The sequence below is a fragment of the Nansenia antarctica genome (assembly GCF_963989245.1).
Source record: "Nansenia antarctica genome assembly, chromosome: 5".
Taxonomy (NCBI): Eukaryota; Metazoa; Chordata; class Actinopteri; order Argentiniformes; family Microstomatidae; genus Nansenia; species Nansenia antarctica.
This window is the reverse complement of record NC_137690.1, coordinates 61,455,685-61,482,734: the sequence shown is the minus strand read 5'-3', so window position 1 is coordinate 61,482,734 and position 27,050 is coordinate 61,455,685. Positions and strand designations below refer to the sequence as shown.

General features: G+C 42.3%; 1 protein-coding gene across 1 annotated transcript; it reads right to left on the bottom strand.

Moving 5' to 3' along the window:
• Positions 1–12,585: 12,585 nt before the first annotated feature.
• On the bottom strand, positions 12,586–16,147 carry LOC308158209 (F-box only protein 47-like; the record flags this gene model as incomplete). The annotated part of the gene is made up of 7 exons (XM_080531804.1): positions 12,586–12,695; positions 12,874–13,027; positions 13,181–13,323; positions 14,230–14,361; positions 14,568–14,741; positions 15,661–15,813; positions 16,012–16,147. The coding sequence occupies 7 exons, from the start codon at positions 16,145–16,147 to the stop codon at positions 12,586–12,588; spliced, it is 1,002 nt and encodes a 333-aa protein (XP_080387930.1).
• Positions 16,148–27,050: the final 10,903 nt, after the last annotated feature.

Sequence of the window (27,050 nt, the reverse complement as noted above, 5' to 3'; positions counted from 1 at the left end):
AGTATGGAAAATAATTAAGGAAATAACAGGGGCAAAATAGGGCTGATTTGGGGAAACTAACTGGCTCTAAATTGTGGGCCTTCATAACAATGCCATTTGCTGCTGCAAAGTACTCAAAACGTTCAGTGTAGGAGTTCCACTGCTCCGTACCTTCCTCAAAGGGGCCGATGCTTCCCAATATCCCCGCCATAATAACAGCTGGGATAGGCTGGCTGGTTCAGCTGGCTGCCGCTGTTCGCCGTCAGACATGCGTCGCTTTCACTGCCGGTGCTAGCAATGCTAATGTTGTTAGCATACCTTGGTAGCCTGGCTCCGTCGTAACGTCTCCTAACTCTACTAAACCGACGAAAACACGTAAGTCTCGCCGATCCTCGTCGCCACTTGTTATATCCTAACTAGGTATGTTGATATAACTAAATATACTTTCTATATAGTAGAGCAAGCAGGAGCTGGAGACCGTGTTACTGTAATGGTGGTAACTTTATTAGTCGACAACGGAAACGGAACACACGTCATACATATATACTAGGCAGTACCCGGATGCCCCACAGGGTGGTAGTATAAGTACATGACACTATGCGTATCGAATATGCGTATAATGCGGTCAACAAAACCGCAGGTGCTTAAATTACCTTGCAATATCACCCCCCATAACCATATGACTTCTCAATACGGTGATCTAGGCAATAAACAAACAATCAAAGTAAACTCACAATAAACCCATTAGCCTGTTATACTAAATACCCCCTAAATCATATTCATACCTCCTACAACACCTCAGGCCTTTGGGTCGGGTGGTTCATGGAGGCAGACTGAAAGGACACACATTCATTGCCTATTTCATAAATGTTCTCCATATAACGACGTCGATCATTGATCGGCAACGACACTATATAATTGTTTGCCTGACTGGCAATCGGATTTGGGCAGTCTGGGGATTTACACGGCAAATCAAATGAAGAACTACAAATCCCAGATGACAGGGAGATGACATTTGACTGCTCTGATAAATCAACCCCTATTTCATTAATTTTCTCTATATAACGACGTCGATCATTGATCGGCAACGACACTATATAATAGTTTGCCTAACTGGCCATCGGATTTGGGCTCCTAATATCTAAAAAGCACTACGGTTTTCTTATTTTATCGGATTAAAGTAGCGAAGACCAGAAATTCCCATTGACCGCCAGTCAAACTTCTCCCCTTCTATCACCCAAAAAGGGGCGTGATCATTCTGATGACAGGGAGATGACGCGCAATTGCTCTGATGAATTGTAGTTTATTGATAGCTGGCTAGTCTCGCGGTGCCAGCCGTTTCCACTTCCGCTTTGCTCTCGCTCCAAACGTCTGGAGACCTTTATCCATAGAACGGATTCTATGTCCCGCCCGGAGCGAGCGTCAAATCTAGGACACTGATAGGCCGGACTGATGGGAAGCACCGCCCCCCCGTCCTTCTCATTGGTTCAGCGGGGCATTTTTTTTTTTTTAAGTTAACTATTCATTTGTTACGTATTTATTTGACATCTGGGTACAAAATACAAATAGTTAATACATCATGTAGCCTATATTAAAGCCTTTAAAAATGATTCATGATAAGATCCATCATTTACATGCATTTACATGCATCATTTACATGCTCCATGTTGCATGTAATTTGTATGCTACTTGTGGTCCAGTATGTCGCAATGTGTAGGTGTGCTACTGTACCTGTGGTCATGTACTGTTTTTACTGTTTTTATGTAATGTGCTTTGCATGTTTTTATGTGCTTTTATTATGTCAAATGTAATTGTTGTATTGTGGCTGTCTTGGCCAGGGCTCCTTTGTAAAAGAGACGCTAGTCTTTCAGACTGTTTTTTTACTTACACACACACGAGCGCGCGCATATGCGCGAACTTCGTAAAACCGTATTATATTTTAGTGTCAGGGAAATAAATACATTTTAAAATGTCCACATCGTCACCCGCCTAAGACCCTTACCAGGGGCCTCCATAATGTTGTTTGCTTAGGGCCCCCAAAAGTCTAGGGGCTCCACTGACAGCACTTTCTCCCAGTCAGGAGCCCCTTCCCCCCATGTCGCTCAAAAGCAGAACCTCTCTTTTATGGTTCTGTGAGACTTCAACTGACCTCAGTCACATATTATTTAAATGAACACATAGTACTTGATTTATCACTTCTAGTTATTTTAATACAAATCCCTAACAAATGTAGTTTAAAAAAAAGTGGTTTATGGATCTGGGACCCCTTAACATCATTATTTGATTTTTTCAAATTATCATTTCATTTCCCCACTCTATTAGACAAAATCACGCTATAATTAGTCGCTACTTGGTTTTCAGGTGTGGATTCCCCCCCCTCCCTTTTTTTGAACTCCTCCCTTTCCTTTTTCTATTTAAACTTCCTCTTCCTGGTTCACTCTTCAATTCTCCCTGATGAAGGCACAGTGTGCTGTAAACGTTGGAGCTTTTTCTTTTAAGCCTTTTATGATATCAGTCTTGCTTGACTTTTTTTTAAAAAACATTCTTGATAGGTTGGGACAGAACCCATATCTACCTTTTAAATTAATTATTCCTGTCAGTAGTTTGCACAAATAATTTTGTACAAACAAATTGCCTTTGCACATGGTTGGGGGAGGGGAAATTAAGTCTCTCCAAATGTTGAGACTCTCTTACACATTGAGTGTGTGGAGTGAGTTTTGCACTTTAAAAGCACCTTGTGTGTTTCTTCAAATCACAGAGGTTGGGACAGAACCCATATCTACCTTTTAAATTAATTATTCCTGTCAGTAGTTTGCACAAATAATTTTGTACAAACAAATTGCCTTTGCACATGGTTGGGGGAGGGGAAATTAAGTCTCCAAATGTTGAGACTCTCTTACACATTGAGTGTGTGGTGTGTGTGTGGAGTGAGTTTTGCACTTTAAAAGCACCTTGTGTGTTTCTTCAAATCACACTTATCATTAATCATTAGTTATGATAGTATAAAATGAGTATAGGAAAATAGAATATCATAACAGCAGGTACAAAATGGTTGTTAGTACATAGGTAAAAATAAGCAATCTACAGCACTTTCTCCCAGTCAGGAGCCCCTTCCCCCCATGTCGCTCAAAAGCAGAACCTCTCTTTTATGGTTCTGTGAGACTTCAACTGACCTCAATATTATTTAAATGAACACATAGTACTTGATTTATCACTTCTAGTTATTTTAATACAAATCCCTAACAAATGTAGTAAAAAAAAAAAAAGTGGTTTATGGATCTGGGACCCCTTAACATCATTATTTGATTTTTTCAAATTATCATTTCATTTCCCCACTCTATTGACAAAATCACGCTATAATTAGTCGCTACTTGGTTTTCAGGTGTGGATTCCCCCCCCCCTCCCTTTTTTTGAACTCCTCCCTTTCCTTTTTCTATTTAAACTTCCTCTTCCTGGTTCACTCTTCAATTCTCCCTGATGAAGGCACAGTGTGCTGTAAACGTTGGAGCTTTTTCTTTCTTTTAAGCCTTTTATGATATCAGTCTTGCTTGACTTTTTTTTTTTAAAACATTCTTGATAGGTTGGGACAGAACCCATATCTACCTTTTAAATTAATTATTCCTGTCAGTAGTTTGCACAAATAATTTTGTACAAACAAATCGCCTTTGCACATGGTTGGGGGAGGGGAAATTAAGTCTCCAAATGTTGAGACTCTTACACATTGAGTGTGTGGTGTGTGTGGAGTGAGTTTTGCACTTTAAAAGCACCTTGTGTGTTTCTTCAAATCACAGAGGTTTGGACAGAACCCATATCTACCTTTTAAATTAATTATTCCTGTCAGTAGTTTGCACAAATAATTTTGTACAAACAAATTGCCTTTGCACATGGTTGGGGGAGGGGAAATTAAGTCTCTCCAAATGTTGAGACTCTCTTACACATTGAGTGTGTGGAGTGAGTTTTGCACTTTAAAAGCACCTTGTGTGTTTCTTCAAATCACAGAGGTTGGGACAGAACCCATATCTACCTTTTAAATTAATTATTCCTGTCAGTAGTTTGCACAAATAATTTTGTACAAACAAATTGCCTTCGCACATGGTTGGGGGAGGGGAAATTAAGTCTCTCCAAATGTTGAGACTCTCTTACACATTGAGTGTGGTGTGTGTGGAGTGAGTTTTGCACTTTAAAAGCACCTTGTGTGTTTCTTCAAATCACACTTATCATTAATCATTAGTTATGATAGTATAAAATGAGTATAGGAAAATAGAATATCATAACAGCAGGTACAAAATGGTTGTTAGTACATAGGTAAAAATAAGCAATCTACAGCACTTTCTCCCAGTCAGGAGCCCCTTCCCCCCATGTCGCTCAAAAGCAGAACCTCTCTTTTATGGTTCTGTGAGACTTCAACTGACCTCAGTCACATATTATTTAAATGAACACATAGTACTTGATTTATCACTTCTAGTTATTTTAATACAAATCCCTAACAAATGTAGTAAAAAAAAAAAAAAGTGGTTTATGGATCTGGGACCCCTTAACATCATCATTTGATTTTTTCAAATTATCATTTCATTTCCCCACTCTATTAGACAAAATCACGCTATAATTAGTCGCTACTTGGTTTTCAGGTGTGGATTCCCCCCCCCTCCCTTTTTTTGAACTCCTCCCTTTCCTTTTTCTATTTAAACTTCCTCTTCCTGGTTCACTCTTCAATTCTCCCTGATGAAGGCACAGTGTGCTGTAAACGTTGGAGCTTTTTCTTTCTTTTAAGCCTTTTATGATATCAGTCTTGCTTGACTTTTTAAAAAAAACATTCTTGATGGGTTGGGACAGAACCCATATCTACCTTTTAAATTAATTATTCCTGTCAGTAGTTTGCACAAATAATTTTGTATAAACAAATTGCCTTTGCACATGGTTGGGGGAGGGGAAATTAAGTCTCTCCAAATGTTGAGACTCTCTTACACATTGAGTGTGTGGAGTGAGTTTTGCACTTTAAAAGCACCTTGTGTGTTTCTTCAAATCACAGAGGTTGGGACAGAACCCATATCTACCGTTTAAATTAATTATTCCTGTCAGTAGTTTGCACAAATAATTGTGTACAAACAAATTGCCTTTGCACATGGTTGGGGAGGGGAAATTAAGTCTCTCCAAATGTTGAGACTCTCTTCCACATTGAGTGTGTGGTGTGTGTGGAGTGAGTTTTGCACTTTAAAAGCACCTTGTGTGTTTCTTCAAATCACAGAGGTTGGGACAGAACCCATATCTACCTTTTAAATTAATTATTCCTGTCAGTAGTTTGCACAAATAATTTTGCACAGACAAATTGCCTTTGCACATGGTTGGGGGAGGGGAAATTACGTCTCCAAATGTTGAGACTCTCTTACACATTGAGTGTGTGGTGTGTGTGGAGTGAGTTTTGCACTTTAAAAGCACCTTGTGTGTTTCTTCAAATCACAGAGGTTGGGACAGAACCCATATCTACCTTTTAAATTAATTATTCCTGTCAGTAGTTTGCACAAATAATTTTGTACAAACAAATTGCCTTTGCACATGGTTGGGGGAGGGGAAATTAAGTCTCTCCAAATGTTGAGACTCTCTTACACATTGAGTGTGTGGTGTGTGTGTGGAGTGAGTTTTGCACTTTAAAAGCACCTTGTGTGTTTCTTCAAATCACAGAGGTTGGGACAGAACCCATATCTACCTTTTAAATTAATTATTCCTGTCAGTAGTTTGCACAAATAATTTTGTACAAACAAATCGCCTTTGCACATGGTTGGGGGAGGGGAAATTACGTCTCCAAATGTTGAGACTCTCTTACACATTGAGTGTGTGGTGTGTGTGGAGTGAGTTTTGCACTTTAAAAGCACCTTGTGTGTTTCTTCAAATCACAGAGGTTGGGACAGAACCCATATCTACCTTTTAAATTAATTATTCCTGTCAGTAGTTTGCACAAATAATTTTGTACAAACAAATTGCCTTCGCACCTGTTGGCTAGGCAAAGGAAGAAGAGCATCCCACTCAACAAGTTGACTCATGACTCTGTGCATTCAATACACAGACAAGACAAGGAGATTAACTACTTCAGCTAACCTCTGTGTGGAAAATGATGTGTTTGAAAAGTGTTTCAGTGTTAAACCCACTTTCCCTGCAGGGACCTAGATTCATCAGAGCAACGCATCCGGGTACTTTCCCCTCCCGTAATGTCCACGCCCCTTTTTGGGTGATAGAAGAGTAGAAGTTTGAATGGCGGTCAATGGGAATTTCTGGTCTTTGCTACTTTAATCCGATACAATAAAAAAACTATTGCTTTTTAGATATTAGATGCACAAATCCGATGGCCAGTTAAGCAAACTATTATATAGTGTGGTTTCCGATCAATGATCGACGTCGTTATATGGAGAAAAGTAATGAAATAGGCAGTGTGTCCTTTCAGTCTGCCTCCAGAGCAGTCATACGTCATCTCCCTGTCATCAGAACGATCACGTGACCGCTTAAAACTGTTGGCGCCTTATTGGAAAATGTAGTGTCACCATGCCTAAGGCTTGCTGTGTAGTGTTTTGCACGGCAAACAATAAAAGAAAAATCCAGATTTATTTTCTTTACTTCCCCAAAAAGCAAAGGACAGTAAAAGAAGAGATCTGTGGCTTCAGGCCATCCGCAGAGAGGATGAAGGTGGTCAGCAGTGGGACCCTTCCAGTCAATACGTGTATGTCTGTGGCAAACACTTCATCACAGGTTAGTTAATGATGTTAAATGAAGTCAACAGTTATAATGTTAAAAGTCAAAGTAGTGAATGTTGATGCTGCATTGAAAGGGAAATATATAACATATACAGGTATACTGTATATAGGGAATATAAAACAAACTGAAAAGCCAAGGAAATCCCAATTTAATGTTAATGTCATTTTGCAGCAATACACATCATTTACTTGTGAAATGTGATTACGGTAATTGTAATCCAGAATTAGAATTGGTGACTATTGAGTGAAGTATCAGCTGGCATACTTAATGACTACATTTGATGAGTGCATTTAATCAAAGCTGTATAAAGTTCTTTTGAATGAGTATCTGCATTTGGCTTACACTTACTCTACTGGTTTCAGGATTCCATGTGAATGATTGTAGTCATCCGGATTATGTCCCATCTATGTTTCCACATCGGCAGCAATTGACTCAAGGCAGAGTTAAATTACGGCGCTACAAAAATGCCAGGAAGAGAGAGGCTGGTGATGATGGGAAGGTCCTGTCAGCCAAAAGAAAACAAAGGTCAACTTCAGAAGAAGAACCTCTCTGATGACAACAAGTTTGTATTCATCAGAGCAACGCATCCGGGTACTTTCCCCTCCCGTAATGTCCAGGGCCCTTTTTGGGTCACTGCTGCTGCTGACGTCGACGCCACAGATGAGGAGATGAGGGAATCTAGCGTCATTGATGGTCTTTGCCCCATCACCTCATCCACGGTAGATACTATTTCAACAACAATAAAGATACGTTCATTATGAATAATTCAAAAAAATGTTTTTTACCACAAGTCGTATAGTTTGGTTACTCACATTTGTATGAACGCCCTCCCGCCGCTTCTCTGTCGGCCATGGTTTCAGAGACTGAAGAAAATCGCTCGCGATTGTTTTGTTTGACAATGTTTGAATGTAAACAACAGCTGCATGACAACAAGTTTGTATTCATCAGAGCAACGCATCCGGGTACTTTCCCCTCCCGTAATGTCCACGCCCCTTTTTGGGTCACTGCTGCTGCTGACGTCGACGCCACAGATGAGGAGATGAGAGAATCTAGCGTCATTGATGGTCTTTGCCCCATCACCTCATCCATGACATCGAACCACTTCCAGCTAGCAGCAGTGGCCTCTCCTCCCTCTGTGCTGACCCCTGTCCGAGGGGGTCTGAACTTCAGTTCCTACAAAATAACATACACAAGGGTAATCAGATTGATCATTATTTAGTTAAACATTTCAACTTACCTTATATTTCTTATTTAGGTTATTCCATTTGGTTGAACGCCCTCCCGCCGCTTCTCTGTCCGCCATGGTTTCAGAGACTGAAGAAAATCGCTCGCGATTGTTTTGTTTGACAATGTTTGAATGTAAACAACAGCTGCATGACAACAAGTTTGTATTCATCAGAGCAACGCATCCGGGTACTTTCCCCTCCCGTAATGTCCAGGCCCCTTTTTGGGTCACTGCTGCTGCTGACGTCGACGCCACAGATGAGGAGATGAGGGAATCTAGCGTCATTGATGGTCTTTGCCCCATCACCTCATCCACGGTAGATACTATTTCAACAACAATAAAGATACGTTCATTATGAATAATCCTTTTTTTTTTTTTTACCACAAGTCGTATAGTTTGGTTACTCACATTTGTATGAACGCCCTCCCGCCGCTTCTCTGTCCGCCATGGTTTCAGAGACTGAAGAAAATCGCTCGCGATTGTTTTGTTTGACAATGTTTGAATGTAAACAACAGCTGCATGACAACAAGTTTGTATTCATCAGAGCAACGCATCCGGGTACTTTCCCCTCCCGTAATGTCCACGCCCCTTTTTGGGTCACTGCTGCTGCTGACGTCGATGCCACAGATGAGATGAGGGAATCTAGCGTCATTGATGGTCTTTGCCCCATCACCTCATCCATGACATCGAACCACTTCCAGCTAGCAGCAGTGGCCTCTCCTCCCTCTGTGCTGACCCCTGTCCGAGGGGGTCTGAACTTCAGTTCCTACAAAATAACATACACAAGGGTAATCAGATTGATCATTATTTAGTTAAACATTTCATTTTGATATTTCAACTTACCTTATATTTCTTATTTAGGTTACGGTATTCCATTTGGTCTTGAGACACAAAGCCTCCACCCTGCCCTCCAGGCCATGCTCCTTGATGAATGTCCTATACAACCATAACATTGGTCAAACATTGGCATAAACCTTTGACAGGGGATAAGCACGTATGTGAAAATCTACCACCCACAGATTATAGATTTGTTAAAAATTCACCAGTCACTAAATGGTAAATCAAATCTACCAACGACTTTAGTAAGTAAGTAAAGCTTCATTTATATACCGCCTTTCGTACATGAAATGCAAACTCAACTCGCGCTTTAACATTTTACTAGCATATGGCTGATGGCTGGTGCTACTTTCTCACCCGTATGCACATGAAAATGACAACACATAAAACGTGATGTTCTTACTGAAAGCCAATGATGGCAGCATTTTTCTTCCCGGTAAATATGTGATCATTCTTCCCCCTCCATCGAATCATGCTCTCCGTGTCTTCATCCGTCCCTTGAAACAACAATACGGCGTTAATAACCACGGCAGGTCAGGTTGTTGTAGCTACAGTAACGTTAGCTAGCTACAATGTTATTAGCTGTTATCAACTCGATAACCACTAAGCTAATGATTATCATTATGTAGGGCTTGCAGGCAAGTCGAGCGGTAGATACTATTTCAACAACAATAAAGATACGTTCATTATGAATAATTCAAATTTTTTTTTTTACCACAAGTCGGATAGTTTGGTTACTCACATTTGTATGAACGCCCTCCCGCCGCTTCTCTGTCCGCCATGGTTTCAGAGACTGAAGAAAATCGCTCGCGATTGTTTTGTTTGACAATGTTTGAATGTAAACAACAGCTGCATGAAGTGTTAGAGAACAACGTCCACACATACAATACCAGAGGAAGCTCCACGAACCACGTTCAACCGCGTTGCACCACAAACAAGGGGTTAAACTCGTTTGCAAACTATGCAGTAAAAATGTGGAACGCCCTTCCTATAATCTTAAAGGAGTGCAAAACACTGCCCACCTTCAAAACCACTCTCAAAAAACATTTACAGGAGGCTGCAATCCGTAACTGGACCCTCTAAATCAAAAATCAGTTTAAAAGACCCGAACTACCCACTGTACATACTTTGTGTTTTGTCCCCCGCCCCCACCTGTGGTGTATGTCCCCACCTGTCCTACCCGCTGTACATACCTAATGTTTTGTTGTATTGCTCTTCCCATGATGGATGTATGTTTATCTTGTAGATAGTACTAGTTATTTGTCTGTATTATCTTGTAGATAGTACTAGTTTTTTTTTGTCTGTCTTACATGTAACGATGAATTGAGAATCAAGGACCCCAATTGAAATAAGCCAGTGGCTTTCTTGGGTTTTTATCCTGTTAGTTGACCTTGTATGTAATATGTACTTTCATGTACCTACTTCTGCAAATCTTCTAATAAAGTTTTCAATCAATCAAAAGACAATAAATGTCACGCACTACATCAATATTTCCTCATTTCAATTGTATCCCAGCAGAGATGCAAGCATAAAAAGTCAGGCATAATCAATACAACACGCAACACAATCCCTGTATTATTCCATCAGTCACTTCTTATGCAGCAATTCAAGATGCAGTATTTATTTGTCTAACATGTTTTTGCCAACTGTCAACACTCCCTTTCAGCTGTCAGCTTAGTTTGACCTGGTTCTTTGAGGTGGTGAGAGGTGTTTCCTCCACAATACAATTACTATACCTAATCTGTCCCCTGGACTCAGATCACGCTCCTGCAACCACAAAGCACTGACGGCACCAGCCTCTTAAAGTGACGGCCTCTTCTGACTTCTAATCTCTGTTTAAAGTCTTAACAACATTAACAATTCTTCCTAACAGGGCTGCTCTGGCCTCACTCCATTTCTTGTGAGGCATGAAGCAGCTACTTTGGCTCAAAAGGGGAAAAGAGGGCAATGGTGTGTGTCCAATTGTGTTTGGGAGACAGTGGAAGTGGGTTGGTATATGTCCCCTCTATCCCCCCTGCTGAGTGACCGCCTTTGAGATTCTGAAGATGGGAGGGGACAGGGGACGGGGGAAGTGTGTGTGTGTGTGTGTGTGGGGGGGGGGGGGGGGACGTGGGACGAGGGCGGTGAGTATTGTTGAAATTGGTTTTTATTTTTGTCCATTTTCAGACACTTCCATCTTATCAAGCTCCCCTGCCCTCTCACTCAATTTCCATCTCACAGTGCAAAATTGGAATGATATAAAGATGTGAATGTGTATGTGTGTGTATGTACACTGTGTGTGTGTGTGTGTGTGTGTGTGTGTGTGTGTGTGCATGCATGTGTGAGAGAGAGATAGATAGAGAGATGAGACATGAAGGCAGCACACAGATTTCCAATATAATTTTTTTTTGCTTTTGAACACACGCACCAAGCATAACACACCAAGTTCTTGAACAAACCTTTCATGGTAGATTTTTATTCATGTAGAGAAGTGAAATCTGTGGCTATCGCACCCTTTAGTAAATTACTTAACCTGAATTGTTCCCCTGTGGCAGCAAATACATACACTACATAACGCAAATTATATATGAGACCAGTTTTCAGAACCAATATATGGATTTTTGATAGAAATGATTATAATCATTTAAATGCTAATATGGAATGAAATAACATCTATCTAATCTCTCCTATGGCACTCAGTATTCAAAACATGGGGGTATTGAGGCAGACACAAGGGATAGGCAGTCTCTCTCTACTTTAGGTGGGCAGAGAGAAGCATACACATACATAAATACAAAACAGAGGCAGGCATATTGCTCATCTTTCATGCATTACACAGTGCTAAATGAGAAACAGGGCCAGTCAAACAAATACTTTGTACAATGAATGCATTCCCAACCTCCTCCGCTCTCACCAGCCTACCAACCAACGTTGAGGAGATGCACCGGCATGCATAATCAGAGTAGGGGGAAAAAAATCATTACCTAAAAGTAAAGAAAGAAATCGATGAAGGGAAAAATAGCCTAATAGCCAGCCAGAGGTGGCAGATTTGTGTTCACTTGGTTTGCATTAATAATGTATTGGTTGACAGCACCATTACACTGTGTTTAAAGGCAATCAGATCCTGGCCCTCATCCAAGCCCATTAGCCGGTAAGGTCAGCCTGAAGACACATTGGTAATTGACTAATAGATTCAGGTAAAATGCAGGTAAATTGTTGGTCCGCGGGAGTCAAATTATGTTGTGATTTGCATATTTAGAAAACCAGGTGATGGGAGTTGGGTATTACCGGTACATGTAGATGGGAGCCTTGACCAATCACGCCTACTGGCACTTTTAAGAGACAGGGCTATTACTGTGTGTTAGATAAACACAGATCCTCAAGGCCTAGTGAGCGTCATACTATGCTAATACCTTTTATGCTAATACCTACTATGCTTTTATGCTAATACCCCATTAGCATAAAAATACAATCTCAAGAAAAGGGTATTGGAGCTTCAAAGAAAAAGGCTTTGTTTTGATGTGTTTGGTCATTTGTATAAAATACAGCATTGTATTTAGTGCTGCTTGAATAAATACAACTAACAAGTCTTGCAAATGCAGGCAGGTATACCCCTGCCAGGTCATACCTTGTGTGTTAGATTCAAATTGTCTTTGAGAAAGACTAGGGTCTTGAAAAGGGAATTCTACCTGAGCCTTCTTGACTTTCCATTTAGTTAATGTGAATGTTAGTTTCTCTCAACTTTAGCATAATAACCCTGCAAAAATTGTCATGCAAACAATGTTTGTTTGAGGCATAATACACTACTCCTCTCCTCGATCTCACTCTTTTGTGAGGAACATGTTGAGCATCACAGTGTGGAAGTGAGCACTGGCTCTGAGGAGGCTGGAGATCTGGCTCTGGAAGATCTCCAAGTCTTCTTGATGGTTATCTGTGACAAGATCGTTGACAGTTAGAAATCCGTATATGTCTACTTATTTTAACTGTTTTTCTATTAATGTGTTCCCAAATAATATGCCCTTAACTTTAAGATTATTTTAGTGCTACAAAGCTTGAAGGAATCTGGACCCTGATCTGATACGATAGTCTTAGTGCCTATAACAACTCACCAGCCAGTGCCACCATATCCATGACAACATCTGAGAACTTGTCTTCCAACACCTCACAGAAGAACCTCTTGTCAGCAGAGGAGGAGAACACCTCACACACCTGCTGCACCATCTTGACGGGCCAGTTCATGGAGTGCCCGTCCTTGTCACACACCTGAGAGGGGGAACCAGAAATGTCAGTAGCTCAGGCCGGTTCAGGCAGTACCTTCCGTTAAGTGGGCACAAAATGGGGGAAATGTGTCTCTTAGGTTAAAAGATACCGGAACCCTAGAGCAGATAATAAAGTTATTTAGCAGCAGTGACTGACCAGTACGAGGTACACAATGAGTAGTGAGATCTCAAACAGGCGTCGATTGAGGGCCTTGCTGACCAGCACGCTGCAGCACACGCTGTTCCCACACAGGAGCAACAGACGAGCCTTATTCTCCATGTGCCATGCCTGGGGGAGGACTGGAGGCCAACAGAACCAGCACAAAACAAAACAACTGTCATTCATACACACAGCATTCACACTTTACATTAAAATTTTTGACATTTAGCAGACGCCTTTATCCAAAGCGACTTACAAGCGAAGTAAGTCCCGGTACACACATAAAGATAATCTGGCCGATGTTGGCCCGATTTCCCCCCTTCCGACCAAGGACAGCAAACGCCCGATTATCGGATGGCTCTAAAGATTATCCTACAAGATTATCCTGTGGTGTGAGGTGTGTTAAGAATCAATTTCTCCCGACAATCTGCTCGGAAAATGGTCGGGGCCGACGATCGTAAATATTAAACGTGTTCAATATTTACGATCAAAAGTCTTATTGTCTGTGGTCAAAACTGACAACTCCCAAGTCCGATTGTGACGTGGAATGGAATGTAGCCACTCAAGAAGCGAGCTGACTTCTTCTTTTCGTTCTTCTGCACTTTATTTTCCCTGTAGCACATGGCTGCCTCTACAGGTCAGTCAGGGTACTACTACCCTGTTCACGCGAGACTCCAGACTGTCGGAGGACAGATCTTTATGCATGTGGTTGTATATTGGAGCACACCACACACAATACGATCAAGACTGTTCAATCCATGATTTTTTATCTTCATGTGTGGGGTCCTTCTCAGATAATCAGAAAATCCTTATATGTGTACCAGGCTTAAGGTAAGTGAATCATCTATACATCAGTCATCATCGCACCATTTGCTTAGTGAAATCTATAATCCTATGGTAATGGTACATACTGTACGTGTGGACTGACCAGACATACAGTATATACAGTATACAGACAAAAGAGTGTAAAAGGTTTGTCTACCATTCCTGGGTGTGTAAAATATAATCATTAAAAGTTGCCAAGTCCTCTGGGCTACTGCAGTTACCTATGAGCTCCTCCAGGATGGCCATTATGGTGTCGGTGGTCCAATCTTTGGCTTCCAGGTCGCTGTGTAGCAGGATGAGAGCCTTGGCCAGGTCGCACTGGGCCACCCCAGCACGCAGCTGCTCCTGCCAGCCTAGCGAACCTGGAAAGAACATTCCCTTACACTACACATACACTTTGCCTTGCAACTCTGGCCAACCAAAAAACAAGCATTTCATTTGTTATTATTAACATTAGAATTTCACCATGTAATTACTAACAAGTGATTTATATACTGTACAAAAGTGCAACCAGTTTTTTTAAGGTAGAAACCGAGAAGGCCCATGTTGTCCCTCTCACCGTCTGGTAGCAGTGGTCCGTAGAGGATGAACAGCAGCCGGGCTTGGCTGACAATGGGCCAGGGTTTCAGGATGCGGGTCAGCCAGAACAGAGTGTCCTTGCCGTTCTTCCAGGGGTCCAACAGAACCTGTCTGCAGAACAGACGGATCTGTTTCTCCAACAGCTGACATGAACCTGAGGGAGAAAAAAGACATACGGATCACTCACGTCTCTCACACTCTTTCAATTAGCCTTTCTGTTTGTTTCTCTCTCTCTCTCTCTCTCTCTCTCTCTCTCTCTCTCTCTCTCTCTCTCTCTCTCTCTCTCTCTCTTATAGGGACAGACACTCACCTGGCTCTCCTTTGACCACTGACATGATTTTCTGGGGTAGATTTGTGTTGTCGCACAGGAAGTTGAAAACTCCTTGACAGTCCAGCTCATCCCAGCCGGCTATCAATGTCTGTCAGTCAAACATTAACCATCTCAATACAGGATTCAGCCTTTGATATTAAATTGTCTGATGTTCTTTGTAACTAGGCTCTCACCTGTAGAAACGCTCCATAGCTGGAGAAGCCTTGGCATTGCACTGATGTAATGCACTCTTCCATCATGAAGCAAGGAACCTGAGTGGGAGGTAACAACTATGTTAGTCTAAGTAAGGTTAACTAGAAAATAACAATCTATTCAATGTTGTCAACTGTTTGGTTTGTTTAGAAATGTGAGAATGTTTGTAGAGCACACACAGCTAAACATTGCCTCATCTGTCCTCCCTCACCTCTCTGTCTTACCTGTGAATAATTAGATATGAACGTTAGCCTATCCTTTGTTGGCAGCAAGAGGGTACATCTCTTGAACAATAAACCTGAAACAATGAGCAAAAACAACAAGAATGTAACATAGTGACTATATTTGCCAACCAGGACCACTTGCTTTCCTCATCGGACCCCCTATGAAAGGAGATAGAAATAATACTTTGGTACTACCTGATAAAGAATTACAGCAGAAATAATGTGGCTCTGAATATTAGTTTATTATAAACATGTGTGTTCTTGGCCAACCAACTAAGTAAAATAAAGGTAAATTAATCAAATAAAGCTGTTGAGGAGCCTCTCACCCAGCGATGTGTAGTGTTCTAGTGAGGACACCTCGATGGAGTGATGACACCCCTGTACGATGGTCCTCTTCCTCCAGGTCTGAGTGGAGACATAGCCCATGATGTGGCGACTGATGGCCTTGGACACCATGCTCAACACACTGATCTGCGACACTTTACCACAACAAACAATGAGGCAGGGAGAAACATCTCATTAATTCAGATGCACGTCATTGAAGCTATACATATTTAAGACCATTTAGTACCCTGCCCCTGGTAACGGCTTCAATCAGAATAGTTAAGCCTCAAAGATATGTCTCAATAATCATAATTCACCCATCCTGAAAAATGTCCAAAGCAAACAGAACCCACCAGAGAGTCTGTCCAGGATCATGTCAAAGACCTCGGGGGCCAGCCGCTCAAAGAAACAGTCGCTGGCCCGAACCTGACGACACTGACTGCGGGTCGTCATGGTTCTGACATGGGTCACCTCCGTGAATTTCGCCATAATAACTGGAATACTGTCAAGCCTTTATTGTCCCACAAATAATCTAGAAGCGAAAGGAAATAGCTAGTTAGTTAAACTTGGTGGTTAGCCACAAACTGAATAGTTGCTGGCTAGGATAGCTGCACGAAGTCTAGCTAGAGCCTTAACCAGCTGAGGAGAATGGCACTTGTCAATAAACCTTTAAAATTGTTGCCTTACTGAGCTTTAAATGCTCCTTCACAAGCTGTTATGTGTTCTGGTAAATATTGACGCCACTGACATGAGACAATATAATATATAAACTATAATATATCTAAACTAAAGTCACAAACAGTTTTACCTCAGCCAGCGAGCCGCTTGTGTGGTTCCTGCTCCCTCGCGAGGACACTTGCTGAACAACAAGGGGTGCGTTCGTAAATACGCTCTGGAAATCTGATCAGCACTCATGGAATGCCTGTTGTCCAATCAAATTACTTGGTCCGTTTATGACGTTGAACCCAGTGTGCGTTCCGGCGCTCTCAGAGCAAATGTACGAACGCACCCAAGGAGCGCTACCGCGAAATACGATCGGCTCGCGCCGTCATCTCGAATGAATGAATGGTCTTTATTGTCATTAATATAGTACAGGTACCATTGAGCACTGTGGTAACCTAACTTATGAATAATGGGAATGCCATCCAGGATTCAAGTTAACCATTTATTGTAGAACGGTAAGTAACAACGTGGTACTCTGGTCACTTGCTAGCTTAATCTGGTACCCAAGCTATTCAACAGGTAACTCAAGCCCAATACATCTGGTGGTCCCCTACTGGCGTGGGGTGGTACTACAGGTAGTCTAACCAGGATATCACAAGCACCACATGAAATAACAGCTATAAGCGATAGTTACGGGTATCTCGGCCAATCATTTTGTTGTTTTTGCTATACAGTCCATTCACTTTCCCTGTTAGCACGACACATTGTCCACATCTCCATTTCCAGTGACATCGCACCTGACATAAATAATCATGTATGCTCGTCCATGAATTGTGCTTTCATCTAATGTTATGCTACTACGGGAATCAAGTGATTTGACATTAGAAATGAATTTGTTTCATCTCTTGTGCAATGTGCTCTACAATCTGGGCACATGAATGATCGGATCGGTGAGCAGGGGCCAACTGTCACGCCATTCATCTCATTAAGTTTCATAATTGGATTCAGTTTTGTATAAGGCATCCTTTCTTTAGCGACAGTATAGGCTGCCCTGAACAAACTAGCTGTCTCCTTATACATACTGGAGGTGAGTTCTGCTACTTTCTTCGGAAGCACTTGCTTTTGTTTGAGCTCTGCTATTTCAACAGTTTCAACGTTGGGTGTCATAACAGGTGCAGCTGAATTCAAGTTTGGTTTCTTGGTTGAAAACCCGAAACTTTCCAGGCTTGTCGACTCGGTCGGCAGCAGTGGCCTTTTTTGGGGCGGCATGATAGCTAGCTACTGAATGTTTTCTTCTCAATAATCACGTTCGCAAGCTCTCAACGATCATATTCTGCTGTTGCACAATATTTTACTGCGCCCCATAGTGTCTTGGTGGTAAAGTGCAGGCAGTCAAAGGCATACTGTCATTCACAGGAGATTAATGCTGGTGCGCGTAGTTCTTTTGGAAAACGTGTTTATTTTAGAATATTTATCATATAAATAAATATAAATAATACTCATTACATTGACATTTTTGATCAAATAATGGTTGTGGTAATGTATTATTAGCGACCCCCACAGATGTATGATTTTACTGCTTTCATGGGAGCTCAGACCTTCCTTATGGGAGCTCAGCTCCCATTGGCTCCCACATAACTCGAACCCTGCATTAAGATAAGTAATGCACGGCCCACCACCGGTAACATGGCAGCTAGACAAACTCAGCGTCCACTCTCCTTAAAACTTTTGAAATTCTATGGCTGTATGAAAGCAGATTGCTATTATTTTTTCATGCAAAGCAAATAGGCTAACCTACATATGTTTTTTTTCACTCGATTGTCTTAAGTAAATGCGAAAAACGAGACAAACTGAGGCTGCTAAGAAAGACATGACAGCTCAGCTACACAAAGAACTGGGCGAGGAGAATGCATCCTTGGCTAATGTCATAGAAGCGTTAATGGCAAGATATTTCAAAGAAGCTGATGATAAATCTGAAGCCCGTTTCAATAGACTTGAGAAACGATTAGACACTATGCATTTGACTTTGTCACGGCATACGGAGGATATCAGAAATATTCGCTCAGAAACTAAAGACACACAGGAGCGCATTTCACATGTTGAAAAGTCATCTGCCTTGTGTATGAAGAGCCTACAAACATGCGAGGCTAAACTAATCGAGATCACGCAGGGACAACCTAATTATTTTCAATCTTAAAGATGGGGCTGAAGGCTCAAATGCCCTTTCTTACCTGAATGAGAATATCCTGACATGGTTCCCTATCTTCAAATCTGCGCCGCCAGAGCTGATGAGAAGCCACCGTCTGGGGCGTCCACCAAGCCTAGGCTCGGGCAAAGTGCGCCCACTAATCATCAAGTGCCTCCGCTACACAGACAGGGACCGCCTGCTAGGTGAGGCACGTCTAATTTAACAGTGACTTAACCCCCACATTTACCATAGTTTCATCAACTAGCCAAAAAATAAACCTATTACGCAGTAACTGATTTAAAGAAAGAAATTAATTAAGTCTGTTAGCATTACCTTACATCTTCTGTGATGATGCTAACGCTAATCGTTGTAGGATTCCCCGCGCACATGTTATGTAAACTAGCCATTCAAGCTAATATTAGCTGTTAGCCAGCTGTTAGCCAACTCCCCACACGTGCACGTTGTTAACGTATTTTACTGGAATCGAGACATTACAAAAATGACAACACAATCACCCCTCTACACTCTGTTAAGAACGTTAACTTTACCTCTACTGACAATAGATGCTAACTTGCCTTAATTATCTTAATGTGAACACTCGCACACGGTCGGTGACGTTAGCCCTTTGGAAACCAGTGTTTTAAGATATAAGATCAGCTGGAGTGTATGGTGAACAAAAATATAAAGGTATTCTAAAACGCTGCTTCTATTGAAATGCCAAAGTATCCGTTTAATAGATGATTAGGAGACACTTACCGCAGTTGTTCGACGTGACTCAAAAATGGCATTCAGTGAAATGGCGCTGTGAACATTCTGTTCGGCTTGAAGAAACCACGTGACTGAAGAAACCAGGTGGAACTGATTGAAAAATGATGGGCGGGGCTTTCCAGAGTACGTCTAACACCGTGTCAATCAACTCCTTGAATTATCACCAACACTGGAGGGAATACTCTGTTGTTGTAATAACTCGGAAAGAGTCAATGTATTTTTACACTGCATATTTAACACTGGGGGATTTACTGTGTAGTAAGCGTTGTTGTAGGGATGTCCTGTGCACATAATACATGCATTTTTAAATTTGATTTATTAAAAAATTAAGTAGCCTATGGATTCGTTTATTTATAAAATGTAAATACATATGACAGACTAAAAGGCTGGGTTGCACCAACATCTAGTTGGCGCATTCACCACTAAACCAGACATATTCGCCACCAGTGTTGCCACAGTTACTTTGAAAAAGTATTCTGATTACTGATTACTCCTTTAAAAAGTAATCTAGTTACTTTACTGATTACTTGATTTTAAAAGTAACTAAGTTAGATTACTAGTTACTTTTTTAGTTACTATTGGCAGCTGCCTAGGCACCCGACCCCCCCCCCCCCCCCCCCGCAACATAAAAATGAAAACTGGTTTTGCCAAAACTCACTTTATTTTAACAGTAACTTAAATTACATAATTAAACTTTAAACAATAACTTAAAACAACAAAATAAAGAGTCTTTCTTTGCCTCCCTCTCAGTATATAGATGGATGTAGGCAGGTTGTGATAGGCCAGACACGGATGAATAGATGGATGTAGCACGGTTGTGATAGGCCAGACACGGATGAATAGATGGATGTAGCACGATTGTGATAGGCCAGACACGGATTAATAGATGGATGTAGCACGGTTGTGATAGGCCAGACATGGACGAATAGATGGATGTAGCACGGTTGTGATAGGCCAGACACGGATGAATAGATGGATGTAGGCAGGTTGTGTAGGCTACGCTTCTGTTTACACTGTGCAGTCAGCGTGGTGATACACATGAGCGATTCTGCTGCAACCTCGTGTTGAAAACGTGAGCACTGACGTCACTCCCCAAGACGCGAGAAAAGCAAACAAATGTTTGTTTACTATCGAACATTACAAAGAAATACTGCATTTAGCCTAAGTTATGAGGTAGTAACGCAATAGTAACGCACAGTCACTTGAATAAGTAACTTTAATCCGATTACTGATTTGGAAATAGTATCGCGTTAGAATACTCGTTACTGAAAAAAGTATTCAGATTAGAGTAACGCGTTATTCAGATTAGAGTAACGCGTTACTTACAGTGATGCCGTTACCGGCATCACTGTTCACCACTAAACCTGACATATTCACCACTAAACCTGACACATTTGTCATTAAACGGAGCCGAGAAAGAAAACGCTCTAGGAACGAATTGAATGCCCAGGCCTACCATACACAGGCCTACCATACGCGTTTTAAATAAGGAGTTATTTGCCTTAATGTAGGCTGTCCATAGGCCTACATTTACAACATGTATAAAGTAGCCTAGGACCAGGCCTACGTTTAATGTAAGGTGCCAATGCAGTCACAATGCTAGAAGAAGGAAGGATGAGTTGTTATTATTTTTATTTTTTAAATATATATATATATATATATATTATTTTTTTTACAAATAATGTTAATGTTACAAGTAGGCTAGCCTATTATATTAGCATACGAAGCTCAAAGGTGACCTGCATTCACCTGGAGAGATGAATGAACTCTCAGTGATTGCAGGTGTAGGCTACCAGGTTTAAATTAGCGGCAGTTGAGTCTCGCGCTTCCAGCCGTGTGTCTTTCTCTCCTCAGACTTCATGCCTACGTGAGCTTAGTTACTCCGTCTGTCATGAAAAACTAAACTTTTTAATAGGCTAATGTAAGGCGATCAACTTCTCCAGAATCGATTTAATTGAGTCGTCACTTACAAGCGAGTTCGTTTAATCTCAACGAGACGTCCTTGATATCACTTCTTAAGATGATATGATCCAATCAAATATTAGGCACCACTACTGAACTGTTCATTAAGATAATATTTATTCAAGCACATCAGCAAGCAATAATAGTTCATTTCCATGGAAAAGTGTCTCATCTAGTTTCACCTCTGCAGGCCCGTCTCAGCTAGCCGTCAACAAGTTAACTGCAGGGGCTCCACCAAACAAGAGTCCCCTTTAGCCTTCGTACACAGTCTTTATACATTTGATTTAACATTTGGGGCTGGGTGGTGCCTCCCCCCCCATCTAGTAGTTTTCCAATTGTCCGTACAAAATCCGTTGCAGCTGCTCGTTAGCATGGCCTTCAACTTCTCTCTGTGTGGGTGCACGAGAGTGTACTGTGTGTTATCAGCAGTGTGTCCTGCTGGCCTCCCGTTGTCATGGTGATATCCGTACTTGTATGAGCAGAACAGTGTGTCAGTGTCCTTATCAGTTTCTGGGGAGACAATGACTTCATTGTGAATACCAACCCATTATTTCTAAATGTTTACGGCTTCCGTTTTGTTACTATTTCAATGATAGTTTAGGAACTCTCCACTAGTACCACTAATTTTTGAACTGGACGCTCAAGAAAAGATGGTTGCGTCAAGCGTTCACCTTTCTTTCCTAAGTTACTTTGGCCTACTTGGATTTTAACCTTTCGCACCAGACCATCATCATCTTCACTTGTCTCAACAATTCTGGCTAGCTTCCACTCATTTCTGGGAACATTGTTGTCTTTAACAATTACGACGTCCCCAACTTGTACATTTCGTCTAGGCGTATGCCACCGTTGTCTGAGGCTTATGTTAGCCAGGTATTCCTTACGCCATCTACTCCAGAATTGTTCTGCCAGGTATTGTACCCTACGCCACCTCTTCCTGCCATACAAATCTTCTCTGACAAAGTTGCCAGGAGGAGGAAGGGGCACAGATGTCTTCATTGTGAGTAGATGATTAGGTGTTAAAGGCTCAACACTCTTGGGGTCATTGATGGTATCCGTAGTGAGCGGACGATTGTTCACAATCGACATGGCCTCATAGAAGAATGTCCTCAGTGAGGTATCATCCAGTCTTCCTGTAGCTTGTGCCAGGACAGAGCTCATCACGCTCCTGACTGTCCGTATTTGGCGTTCCCAAACGCCTCCCCTGTGGCTTGCTTCGGGAACATTCATCAGGAAGTCACATTGTTTTCTTGCAAGGTAAGTAGAGATCCTTTCTTTGTCTAGTTCCATTAGACCTTTCTCTAACTCATTCCTTGCCCCAACAAAATGTGTACCTTGGTCAGATCGGATTTGTCTTACTGCTCCTCTAATTGCAATGAAGCATCTCAAAGCATTTAGAAATGCATCTGTCGTGAGATCTTCCAACATTTCTATGTGGATGGCTCTAGAGCTTAAACATGTGAACAACAGACCATATCTCTTGAATTCCTTGCGACCTTGTTTGGTGTAGAAAGGCCCAAAACAATCAATTCCCGTATATGAGAATGGGGGTGAGGGCTCTACTCGGTCCACAGGTAAGTCGGCCATACGTTGTTCTTCGACTGGTCCACGCATCTTTCTGCAAGTGACACAAGATTTGATCTGCTTGGCCACTACCTTGCTGGCACCTATTATCCAATATCCGTTGCCCCTGAGTTCGTTCAACGTTTGCCCACGGCCTTGGTGTTGAGTTTTCTTGTGACAGTGGTCAAGTATTAGTTGTGTGACAATGCTTTCCTTAGGAAGGATTACTGGATGCTTCAACTCAAACGAAGCGGAAGACTTTCTCAACCGCCCTCCAACCCTGAGCAGACCTTCTTCAATGATAGGATCAAGTTGGGATATCCGGTGAGTTTTTGGTAGTTTGTCAGATTTTTGACTAAGCCATTTCAGCTCCTTTTCAAAGGCTTCTCCTTGTGCTGCTTTGATGAGCGCAACAGCGGCTAGTTGTCTTTCCTCAACACTAATGGGCCCTGTCCGGTCTTTATTCACCAGTCGTTGAATTCGAGCAATAACATTGAGGGCTGTATTCCAATCTGAGAGTCTTGACAACCTTTCGAGGAAGCTTTCTCTTTCAATGACATCTGTTTTCAGGACTTTTACCTCTGGGTCACCTACAAGAAGCTCTGGAGATCTTTGGTTTGTGACAATGTCTCGTTCCCATAGGAACTTTGGACCTGTGAGCCAATTTGAATACATCAGATCTGCCACCTTGAGACCCCTAGATGCATGGTCTGCTGGATTTGGACTTGTTTCAACGTAGAACCATTGTTTAGGATCTGTGATGTCTCTTATTCTCTGGACGCGATTAGCAACAAAAACATGAAAGCGCCGGGCTTCGTTCTTGATATATCCGAGCACTACCTGTGAATCTGTCCAGAAAAATTCCTCATCTATTTTCAATTCAAGCTCTTCTCTAAGAGTGTTGCTTACTGCAGCAGAGACTGTAGCTGCAGTGAGCTCAAGGCGTGGTATGGTGACATGTGTGGGTGCCACCCTGGCCTTACCCATGACCAGTGCACAATGCACTTGTTCTTCAGCAACAATCCTGATATATGAGCATTGCCCATAACCGTTGTTGCTGGCATCTGAGAAATGATGCAGCTCCATTTTTTGGATTGTGCCCAGGTTCTCGGGAATGTAGCATCTTGGTATCTCGATTTTCGGAAGGTTCTCCAAGTCACGGAGCCATGTTTCCCATCTTGGCTTCAGTTCAGGGGGAAGAGGTTCATCCCATCCTACACCCCGCTTGCACATCTCTTGAAGCACTGTTTTCCCAGTCAGGATGTAGGGAGCGAGAAATCCTAAAGGGTCGTACACACTTGCAACTGTGGATAGGATTCCTCGCCGTGTGGCTGCCTTTTCCTCCAGGACGACATTGAACGAGAACACATCCGTCTCTACGTTCCATTTTACTCCCAGTACACTCTGCATGGGAAGCTCACTGTAGTTCAAATCAACAACCTTCACTACGCTGGCACATTCACTCTTTGGAATTGCATCCAAGACTTCTCTGCTGTTGGATACAAATTTGTGTAGGTGTAGTTTTCCGTTCGCACAGATTTCTCTTGCTTCACTGACCAGCTGGTTGGCTTTCTCAACTGACTCAACGCTGATAAGCCCGTCATCCACGTAGAAATTTCTCTGAATGAAGCTTGCTGCCAGTGGGTAGTCCTTTCCATATTCACTTGCGAGATATTTCATGCCGTAGTTAGCACATCCCGGAGATGATGCTGCTCCAAAAATATGCACTCGCATGCGATATTCCTTAGGCTCTCTTTCTGTGTTCCCATGTTCCCACCACAGGAACCTCAAGAAATCACGATCCTCTGGGGAGACATGAAAGCGGTGAAACATCTTCTCCACATCACAGATGATTGCAATTTGGTGCTCACGAAACCTACACAGCACCCCAGTCAGAGTATTAGTTAAATCAGGTCCTGAGAGAAGGTGGTCATTTAGAGAGGTGTCTTCAAATCTGGCAGAGCAGTCAAATACAACTCTGATTTTACCTGGCTTCCTAGGATGGTACACGCCGTGGTGTGGGATGTACCATGTATTGCCCTCTTTTGGTGAGATATCTGCTTCTTCTACGTCGCCATCCTTGAAAACACCGTCCATGAACTTCACGTAGTCCTCTTTGTACTGGGGACTTTTCTCTAGTTTCCTTTTCAGATGTTTTGATCTGGCTATAACGACCTGCTTGTTGTTCGGAAGCTGGGGACGCTCTCTGAAGGGTAGGGGCATTTCCAAGTGTCCTTCCTTGTTGTGTTGAACTTTCCCATTCAGGAGCTGTAGGAACTGAATATCCTCTTGGGATATGCTCCTCTCTTTGGGGTTCGTGTCCAGGAAATCTGCCTCCAATGCCTTAATCACAGAGGCAGGTGTGATAGGCGGAAGTTCTTTTACAGAAATACGATGGCAGAACCCTGTCGCATCCCTTGAGCTTGTGCGAGGTGTTTTTGATCCTACTATGCTCCAGCCTAAATCCGTCTTGACTGCGTATGGATCGTAGTCTTCCCCTGATATCACTTGTTTTGGTTTCAGGGCCCTTGCACAGTCATAGCCAATTAGGAGTCCTACAGGACAGTTCAACAGATCTGGCATATCTTCTGCTATGCCGAGAAGGTGCGTCCACTCTTTCGCACTTTCACGAGTGGGTATACTATTTTGCTCCAATGGTATGTATTCTTGAGTGTATGCGGGTGGTAGCTTGATGCACTCTTGTGACATGTACCCTCTCACTTTCAGCCCAACCACTCTTTGACAGTTCAGTATTGAACCCCTGTCAGTCATTGTTGACAACTTCAATTTGATTGGTTCTGTGTCTGCTTGTATCTTTTCACATAGGGCTTTCACACCGGCAAAGAACCGTGCCGGTTCGCGTTCGCGTTCGGAAACCTCTGAACCTTGGTGCTGTCTGGCGAACGAGCCCGCGTTCATACCAGTGTAACCTGAACCATCCGCGTTATCAACGCTGGGTTATGAAGGGGCGGGATAAACAAACATTTCACAACTAGATGGCAGCTACTTCACTGGAAATGAGGATAATATCTTCCACTACAGTATCTGAAATAAACAACATTTTCTGTGAAACAAAACAAAAGACACTTTCTACACGCGTTCTTTTACTAATCAGCTGCTCCGTTACTGGAATAGAAATGGCTTACGAAATTCGCGTTCGCGCATGTCCGCGCGCGTGTGCGTGTGTGTGTTTGCTGAGCATGTGAGGAAGATAGAGAGAATAATGACACTTTTGATATTGTTTTTGTTCACTAATGATTAGATTTACATTAGATTACATTTTGTCTACTTCCTCCTTGCTGGTCTCTACAACCTAGAATATGACACACCCTCTGACGACGTCACGGTTCGCGTTTTTGGTTCACTTGAGAACCACTATTTTTTGGTGCCCGCTGCGAACCAACTTTTCAGGTTCCGAACCAATTGAGCTTCGGTCTGAACGCGCCGGCCGGTTCCAGACTTGGTTTGCGAACGCGAACCGGCACGGTTCTTTGCCGGTGTGAAAGCCCTAACAGACCTCTTGGTCAATAAATGTATTACTGCTCTGTGTGTCCAGTAATGCATACACTAAGGTTTCAGGGCTGTTTTTTGCCGCACAAGAGAGCCACACCGGAACAATCATTGAAGTGCGATCACTGTTGTCCACTCCCACGCTGCATAAGGCAGTGGAAGTACTTTCCTTTGGTGGACGTGCTTCTGGTCTTTCTCCTTGCACATGTTCTTCATGAAGCGGAGAGGGATGGCTCCGCTTGCAAATATTGCAAGTAGCTCTTTTTCTACAGTTTTTGGAGACATGGCCAACTCTGAGACATCCGAAGCACATATTGTTGTCGACGATAAACCTTTTCTTTTCCTCCAGAGGCATTGCTGCAAACGTTTCACATTTATATATGAAGTGGTTTTCTTGACAGCAAATGCATTCTAATTGCCCATTGCTTTCAGTGGCCGAAGGGCTGGTTTTGAAACCTGTGTTACTTTCTGATGCACTTGAGTACCTTGAAGTGGCTTTTGGTTTTTGTGACACCTTTGTTGACGTCGCCATGGAGCTGGCTTTGTGACGCTTCTGTTCCCTCTGTTCTGGTTTTTCATCTGTCTGCTTTAATGCATGAAGGGAGGAAACTGGATTGCATGCAATGCGTGCCTCATCTGCCACAAAGTCCGAAAACTCCTTGAAACCTGGATATGGCTTTCCTTCATCCAGTGCTCTAGTGACGTAACGGTTCCAGCGGCTTGTTGCCCAGTCAGGAAGTT